Genomic DNA, 8,997 nt, shown 5'->3' with positions numbered 1-8,997 from the left:
GACAATATCCAAGCCTCACACCATCCTTCATACATCATATTTGTCCCCGGTACGTTATGAGTTTTTCTTACTGAGAATATTTGTATCTATGTATGTATACGTGGTTAATAAGCAAATATGGTTATAATACGTATCATATCCAAACCGTATCCTAACCGTTTGCACCCTAATCACAGCGGTACTGAGAATCTGCGATCCACGCAGAAAATTGGAAGCTTGGAAGGGGGAAAAAATGTAGGCACGCAGACATTCACATGGAGCACGAGCTATAATATTGTAATGAGGTCCTTAAAATAAAATCCACGTGACAACATCAAAAATTAACACCTAGGACTAAATTAAATAGCAAACAATAAGCTTCAATTCAATAGTCATTCTTATAAGATCCCCGTCTCAGCCTCTTTTTATATAAATCTTTCCTTCTATCTCTCTCTTCTTCTCAATTAACCAGGTAATTAACTTTGATATTTTAATGATTTCAGATTTTAAAACCCATTATCTTGTGTTTAATTCTCAATCGAAATTGATACAGCATTTTGTTTAGTTTGGAGTGGGATTGAATAAAAAAAAAATAATGGCTCGCAAAAAGATCCGAGAGTACGATTCGAAGCGTCTCCTGAAACAGCACCTCAACAGAATCGCTGGCGTTCAACTCAACATCAGATCTGCTCAGGTGATTTCAATCCGTCAATCCTGATTTTTTAATGGGTTATTTGCACTTTTTTAATGGGTTTTCGGCGAAATCTGTTGTGGGGTTAGTCAAATAGTACTCAAAACTAGAACTAGAATGATTTGTGAGATAAAACTTTATAGTGTTAGTCAACTAGAATTAGAATAAAATTTTACAGTGTTAGTCAACTAGAGGTCTAACAAAACTAGAGTTGGGATAATTGTACAAAATTATCTCACTTTTTTTATTTTTCTATACAAAAATGTGAGTTCTGATCTCTCAAATTATCCTAAGTTTGAGCTTGAGACTAGGTAGTAAAATAATAGAACTCCTATTTGTTTCTTTTTTTTTACTTCTTTCCTACTATGGTCATCACCATCATTAGACCATGTCGTTAGATAAGATCTCATCTCCTCTTAGTCACCTCTAATATGTTTTTTCACCAAATATTATAATTATATAATTAATTTAAAAGCAAAGATTGTATTAATCCATAATTTATTAAATAACAAATTAAGAGATGGGGGAAAGAGATTTTAGGGAGCAAAAAAGGAAGGAAAATGTAAAAAAAAATAGACTTGTACTATAATAGTAATTAAAAGATAAAAAGCAACAAATATATTATAATAATAATTATCAATATCTTATAGTCTAACCAAAAGCTATTTAATAGTAAATAATATTCTTGTAAATAATTATTAATCAATAATAGTAAGTTTAAAATACATAAATAGTATTTATATCCTCAAAATACATAAATATATACTTCATGATTATAAAAATTATTACTTTATTAAAATATCTTATATCTCACTTCATAAAATTGTTCCTAGTTATCCCACCAAAAGATCTCACTAGGAAAAAATTATTCCAGTATAATAATTATCCTCATTTCATATGAAAATTTCTCAATTGAACTAACACCCCCTTGGGGAAATTTTCTTCCACCCCTGACCAAAGTTATTGTGTTTTACACCCTTCTTCTCCTTCAACGTCGCCAAACTCAAATTTCTTCTGACCCTTTATCTAATAAGACCCTCATTCATCATCATCAATCTCTCTCTCTCTCTCTCTCTCTCTCTCTCTCTCTCTCTCTCTCTCTCTCTCTCTCATTAATAGAGCCTCCTACTTACCCTTCAAACTCCCACAATTATCCAAACTCAAATCCAAATGATCAACCACTTAGTGTGGACCAGAGTTTGGGTTTGAATTGGGAGAGGTTGAAGGAGAAGGAGCGAACTCTCATTGATGAGAGAGAAAGAGAATGTGAAGGAGAGCCTTATTGAGTAAATGGGTAGAATAAATTTGAGTTTGGAGATATTGAAGACCGAGAGGGCTCTAGAGAGGGTGAAGAGTCTTATTGGATAAAGGGGTAGAAGAAATTTGAGTCCGGAGATATTGAAGGAGAAGAATGGTGTAAAATACAATAGCATTATAAGGTCAAGAGTAGAAGAAATTTTCCCAATAGTTCAGTCTAGATAAATTCATTGCCGATGAAATTTGGTATTCAAATTGCCCATTTGCCAATCTTTTAATACCAAAAAATGTCATGAGGTAAATGGGGGTCTATTTTAAATACCAATATGGTAATTTAGCCCATTTTTAACTTTGATATGATATCCCCAAAGTTTATTGATATCCCGAAGTTCACATTTTTTAACTTTGATATATCAAAGTCTTTTTTTAACACTTTGATACACCAAAGTTTACACTTTTTGAACTTTGATATTCCAAAGTTTTGTTTTTGATACTTTGATACCTTAAATTTAGGGTACCTAAGGTAAAAAGCGTGTAAATTTTGGGGTATCAAAGTTAAAAAATATGTAAACATTGGGGTATCATATCCAAGTATGAAAAAGATGGTCTGGGTATCAAATTGTCAAATTTTGTGGTAATAAAAAAGACGTAAACTTTAGGATACCACTTATTAATATCTGATATAGTTTAATTAATTGAAACCTGACAGCATATATTGTGTTTGATTAAAAATTTTGATTTTTGGTTATGATAAAATGTATGTAGATCACGGAGTCTACTGATTTGAACGAGCTGGCCTCAGAATCAGAGCCATGGCTATCATCGGAGAAGCTCGTTGTGAAGCCAGACATGCTGTTTGGCAAGCGAGGAAAGAGCGGCCTCGTTGCTCTCAATCTCGATCTTTCTCAGGCTGCTTCTTTCGTAAAAGATCGCCTTGGAAAAGAGGTACATTCTTTGCACTTATATACCCTCATTTGTTTTTCGCAGCACTATCATACTCTATAAAGTTTTAAAATCTGCATTTAAATACACTCAGTTATGCAAATGCGGGGATTTCCCACCGAAAAATTCCCATACGACCCTTACATTCAAATTTTAGAATATTTCAACTTTTAATGTTTGTTAAATTTACCGCTAGACATATCAACATCCTATAATGAACTTAAATAAATAAATAGGTGGAGATAGGAGGTTGTAAGGGACCGATCACTACGTTCATTGTCGAACCGTTCGTTCCCCATGACCAAGAATACTACCTCAACATTGTCTCCGAGAGACTCGGTTGTAGCATCAGCTTTTCCGAATGCGGAGGAATTGAAATTGAAGAGAACTGGGATAAGGTAATTAGTTTCTTATCTACTAAGGATGAGATTTTAATAAGAATCTAATAGAGCTTGCCTACATTAATATCTGTAACTAAGAACTTGAAACTGTTTTGACGCCAGGTTAAGACTATATTCATTCCCACGGAGGCTTCTCTAACCTCCGATACTTGTGCTCCCCTTGTCGCAACACTTCCGCTGGAGGTAATTTCCACTCTACGCCCTCGTTGATTGCGTTGAGAACTATTAGTCCTTATTAGCATATAGCACGATCGATCATGAGCTTTTAAGGATTTGTGTAGCTGTATTTGTCAGGTAAAACGAAAGATTGAGGAGTTCATTAAAGCAGTTTATGCCTTGTTTATCGGTGAGTAGGGTCCTTTGAGTTTGTCAGACTTGCCCATTGGCCTTTGTATCATATCATGATGATATGGGAAGGCCTGAATTTATTTCTATGCAGACTTGGACTTCACATTCCTGGAGATGAACCCATTTGCTTTAGTTGATGGAAATCCTTATCCTTTGGACATGAGAGGAGAGCTCGATGATACTGCTACTTTTAAAAACTTCAAGAAGTACAGCTCCATTCTTTTCTCTTCAACCATTTGTTTCTCTTCTGCATCCTTTTGAACGCCAGATGAGAAGGAACGTCGTAACTTTTATTTGCACAGGTGGGGTGACATTGAGTTCCCGATGCCATTTGGAAGAGTCATGAGCGCTTCTGAAAACTTTGTTCATGGACTGGATGAAAAGGTATAAGCACCCTATAACATTTTTCTTGCGATCTTTTCTCGTATCTCATGTTTCTTCATTTATTTCCATACGGACACAAGGGAACCTTCAGTTACTTGTTACTCCCCTTGAGGTTTTCCGTCTTAGGTCTTGACAAGTGTTTTGCCTCATGAGAAATGACTTTCTATGAAAGTACATTGGCTCTAATTATGAAGGAGATTTTGAAAGAATTTTTTTTTTGTTAAATTGTTTGTTGGGGTTGCTGCGTTTTGAAAAAAGTTAACTAAGTTACCAGGCCCAAGGAAATTAATAATGTAAGATGACAAATGCTTCTTTCTCTTAATCTTTGTGCATATTTTTTTATGGTGTCCTAGATTTTTAACTCATGGTACTTCATAGAAAAAATCTATCTAGCATATAGGACAGTTTTATGTATCTTAACTCTAAATAACTGCACATTGCAGATCCCTTAAGCCCGATAAAACTATGTGGTAAGCCCGATAAAACTATGTGGGCAGGCCACTCATCCCAGCTTGTGTATGGAAAATAGCATGCAAATATCATTTGTTCTTTTGGTTCCGGATGTCCATTTTATTCGGATTCAAGATCCATTTTCAAGAGATTTCTCTGTTGCATATTTTCTGCAGACTAGCGCATCTTTGAAGTTCACAGTCCTAAACCCAAAAGGAAGAATTTGGACCATGGTAGCTGGTGGAGGTGCTAGCGTTATATATGCTGACACGGTAGGGGTCTTTACGTAGGAGCACAGTTCTTTATTCCAAGTTTCCTATCTTGATCAAAATAATGGTTCCTTTGTTTTGTTCTTAATCCCTGGTCGATCATAATAGTGGCTAACACGCAACGCCTAATCAGGTTGGAGATTTGGGATATGCTTCTGAACTTGGGAACTATGCTGAATACAGTGGAGCTCCAAAAGAAGATGAGGTGCTGCAATATGCAAGAGTTGTGATAGATGTGAGCTTTTCTTTCATGCTCTATATATTGTTTAATTTACCTGCATCCGTGATATTATCTTTACTTTTGTCTCATTTCCATCAATTTCTTTCATGCTCTATATATTGTTTAATTTACCTGCATCTGTGATATTATCTTTACTTTTGTCTCATTTCCATCAATACTATACTAGTAACATAAAAACCTGGTTACGTGTTTTTGATACTAGTCAAATTCTAAAGGCTCTAACGTTTAATAGCTAATAATCCTTTTTTAATTTCCACCATCGCATCTAGGAAATTCCTTTTTCTTTTCCTTTTAATTTCAATTTCCTATAAATCATTCATTTTGTTCTCTCTTTTCAAAAAAACTTATTTTTATCCTCTCTTTATCCAAAAGTCTAATGTACATACAAGAATATTAATTTAATCCCGTGCATCACATGGGTAGCAACCAGTTACTCTATCATAACTTCCCCCCTTACACAGAATGTGATCTTCCTCAGCGTTGCTACTGATGAATTTCCTTAACTATATGAATTTTCTGATGTACGAGGGCATTATGGTGCTCCTGTTTTTTTTGTTTTTAATCATACATGTTTTCCTAAACAGTGTGCAACAGCAGACCCTGACGGCGATAAGAGAGCTCTCGTTATTGGTGGAGGGATTGCTAACTTTACAGATGTTGCTGCAACCTTCAGTGGCATTATCAGGGCATTAAGAGAGAAGGTGACTCATGGCTTAGCTTCTGCTTATAGATCTTCAAGAGTTCATTCTTGAACAGTCACAAATTCTTCTTCGTGTGTGGTGATCTCTTGAATTGGCAGGAATCGAAGCTTAAAGCTGCAAGGATGCACATCTATGTGAGAAGAGGAGGTCCAAATTATCAAACTGGTCTTGCAAAAATGCGACGCCTTGGAGAGGAACTTGGCATCCCTCTTGAAGTAAGAAAATAGTTTCTTAACGCACAGATCATTGTGTTATAAATAGCTATATTTTTGTTTCGATGATGGTTACGTCTAGATATCAGCAGAATGGAATGCTTTTACTTTGGCTTGCTAACTATGAATGATCTTTGCAAGTCATCATTTTAACAAATGACTTCTATGGTGGGCTTGATTAACTATCATCCTGTTGGAGCCTGCTTCCAGGGGTTGAAATTAATCACTGGTCACTGCACTGGATATTTCTAATTATGTAAAACTTCTGGGCTGCCTGACCCATGGGCAAGCAAGCAAACAACCTGTTAAGACTTTTTGCAAAATAGCCGAGGTCGTTGTTAAGGAAAACAAAATCCTGATGGCTTGGAGGACTAATTTCTACTGAGTTTCATTCTTATAGAGTTATAAAACTATATCATTACACAATACTTAGAGAGTTAAAAGCTGAAAGTTGCAATTAGAAATTACAATATTACCATTGTGAAGTATCTCAGGCTTCCAGTTAACATTGTTGATAAAATGAAATATCTCATAATTATTAAGTTTATAAAATGGTACCATCTTCCATCTTCAGATAGAGTTCTATCCTGGAAGATGGCTATATTATATAAAATAGTTTATCGAACTTATCCAAGGACCATGTCATTCTTAGGGTAAACCTTCACTTGAATCTCGTATAATCAAGCTTGAGCTTCAGTTGAAGACCGAATAAACACACATGAACCACAGGTAACGAGGCATAAGCAGAGCTTCACAGCAAGGGCGGATGGATATGCAAGCTTAGGGGTGCAGTTGCATCCCTAAGATTATTAAAATTACATCCTAAGTCATCTAAATTCGCAAGTCGCCCCCCATGTTAAACTGCTTTCCACTGTTTAACTGGCTTGGAATTGATTCTTGTAAGATTCCCCATGTCTTTTTCTTAATGTTTCACGGGTAGACCGTTATAGTTTTTTTTATCTATGAGAAAATTTTTCTGCTTCCTCCTCTGAGTCCCTGAGACCACTTCAATTTCAATAACAACAACAATTAAACCTTTGTCACAAACTTTTGGGGTGGGTCGAATAAGATCGGCTCCTATTTCTGAAGCATAAATCAGCCTCAAGGTGTTCATTCTTTCTATGACTCGGATTAGTTAGAAGTCGGCAATCGTTGTTAATCTTTGTGCCGCCAGCCTGTTTTCATGACTTACTATGTAACTAAATGTGTTCAGTTACAAGATAGATGCTTTGATGTCAGATATTGATAGCCTGCCTATAATGTGACATTTTCTTATGCTGACACTTTCAATGGCTTCATTTATATGATAACTATAGCAAGTAAGGTACCAAACTGTTTGTTGACAACTATATTAATCTACTACAATTTAAGAGGCCGAGTTGGTTAAGAGGACAAAACCATGGAATCCTTACGCATCCGTGCCAAATTTTTGGTGGCAGTGTACTTGCTGATGTTTTTTTAAATTCTAGGTGATAAAATCGAGAGGTTTTTTTTTCTTTTTTTTTTTTTGGTGCCCTTCCTGCTGCTGAATTATATAACCATAGTGATTTTATCCTAGAAAGAAGATTGTTTTTATATTTAAGATCACTCCATGATTCTTGTACTTTTTTCCTTGTGTCTTTACAATACACAAGCGCAAGCTGATTGTTTTCCCCATAGCTGAAGAAAGATAAGAGCACCGTTTTTTATTTTCACTCGTATGTATTATACAGTTTATGTAATTCATCCTCCTCTAATTTGTTGCATCCAGGTCTACGGTCCAGAGGAAACGATGACAGGTATATGCAAGCAGGCAATTGAGTGCATCACAACCTCTGCGTAAACATGGAAGGCGCTCGATAAAGTTAGTTACCTTCCGTACGTTTTAGTAGAATGAATCCAGTTGTCGCTCGTCTACTGAACATCTCCAATGAGGAAGAAAGCAAAGCAGCGATTAATAGATTGATCACATTGCTGAGTTGAACATTGAGAAGCAAGCGTTGTTGTTTGGTTGATGCCAGTTTTTAGTTTTATTTGAAGAATATGAATAATTTGCTCTTCTGAGTGTCAGGCACATGTACTTCTCTGTTGGTTTGGTGCCTCTCAATCTCATGCTCGCACTGAATTTATTTCACAATTAAAGCTCTTGCCTAACTAGTACTTGATAGAAACTAAAACTTCGGCGCGCAACCAATACGGGTGAATGCTCTTTTGACGGTAGTAATACTAAAGACTGCATGTTCTTTTGCACACTGCTCACAGTTACTTGATGCAGGTACTTTGGTTTGTGTATAATGTCACGTACACTTCCATCCTAAGCTCTGATTAATTTGTAGAGAACTGCGTAATATTTACATGATAAAACAGGAGGATACGGATACTGATACTGATACTGATACGTATAATCGCCTTAATTTCGCAGAGAGAGATTTCTTACCCTGCAGAGCAAAACAGGCCTGGCTTCATTCTTCATGTTACTAATGCTAGTTACTATACTAGTAATTTCCTATCACGAGTTCAAAATGTGGAATGCCTGATCCAGATGTGGTGAACTATTTGTATATCAACATATTGATATGAGGATTTTAAGCGACGCAGCAGTCAAGAGCACGAAAGACCTTTAGATGAAGGAATATAATAGTGAAGTTATAATACGTACAACTAAGAAATCTCACTGTATACATAAATTTATACTATGGAGATAAAAATAAATCCCAATAATAGATTCACTGAACAGTGTGTGCTTATATTAGCAAGAAGAATAAATAAATAAATAGCAAGTGGGGTCAGGCTTCAGCCCGGAGTCGTACTGCTGTCCTTCTCCTCCTCTCTCTTTCTCGTTCCCAAATCTTTTTCCCCTTTTCTCAATTTACTGCTACTCTTTAATTTATTTGTATATTTCCTTTCTCCCTCCCGTCTTCGTATTCATTAAAATATTTTAATTTGTTTGTTTATTCATTTACTTGCAAAGTGCAAATCTCTCCTCCATCAAGTTCCTCCTCCTCAATCTTTGATTATTTGCTGAAAGTTCTCATAATTATAAGCTATGGCGGCCTACGTTGCCGCTTCTTCTTTAACTTTGCATCCAATGAAATCGGCGGCGGCGTACAACAGCAAGCTACAAAGCTACAGAAGCAGAATCA

The 8,997-nt window shown here is 35.9% G+C and overlaps 1 protein-coding gene across 2 annotated transcripts; it reads left to right on the top strand.

Annotated features, from left to right (window-relative positions):
• Positions 365 to 8,062, top strand: LOC109836296 (ATP-citrate synthase alpha chain protein 1). Of its 2 annotated transcripts, none has more exons than XM_020404154.1 (13): positions 365 to 451; positions 533 to 673; positions 2,693 to 2,872; positions 3,106 to 3,267; positions 3,373 to 3,453; positions 3,565 to 3,616; positions 3,710 to 3,824; positions 3,921 to 4,002; positions 4,629 to 4,724; positions 4,855 to 4,956; positions 5,547 to 5,663; positions 5,762 to 5,878; positions 7,626 to 8,062. In XM_020404154.1, exons 2-13 carry the CDS (start codon positions 575 to 577, stop codon positions 7,695 to 7,697), a joined length of 1,275 nt encoding a protein of 424 aa, XP_020259743.1. In that variant the 5' UTR covers positions 365 to 451; positions 533 to 574; the 3' UTR covers positions 7,698 to 8,062. The 2 variants fall into 2 exon arrangements, with proteins under 2 accessions (XP_020259743.1, XP_020259744.1); XM_020404155.1 differs by having other exon boundaries at positions 378 to 451; positions 545 to 673.

The sequence above is a fragment of the Asparagus officinalis genome, chromosome 4 (genome assembly GCF_001876935.1).
Source record: "Asparagus officinalis chromosome 4, Aspof.V1, whole genome shotgun sequence".
Taxonomy (NCBI): Eukaryota; Viridiplantae; Streptophyta; class Magnoliopsida; order Asparagales; family Asparagaceae; genus Asparagus; species Asparagus officinalis.
This window is presented reverse-complemented; position numbering and strand designations above follow the sequence as displayed.

Coding starts and splice junctions, on each gene's coding strand:
- LOC109836296 (XM_020404154.1), top strand. CDS start 575: ATGGCTCGCAAAAAGATCCGAGAGTACGATTCGAAGCGTCTCCTGAAA. Junction 4,003..4,628: donor TTCATGGACTGGATGAAAAG/GTATAAGCACCC, acceptor TATTTTCTGCAG/ACTAGCGCATCTTTGAAGTT. Junction 4,725..4,854: donor GCGTTATATATGCTGACACG/GTAGGGGTCTTT, acceptor ACGCCTAATCAG/GTTGGAGATTTGGGATATGC.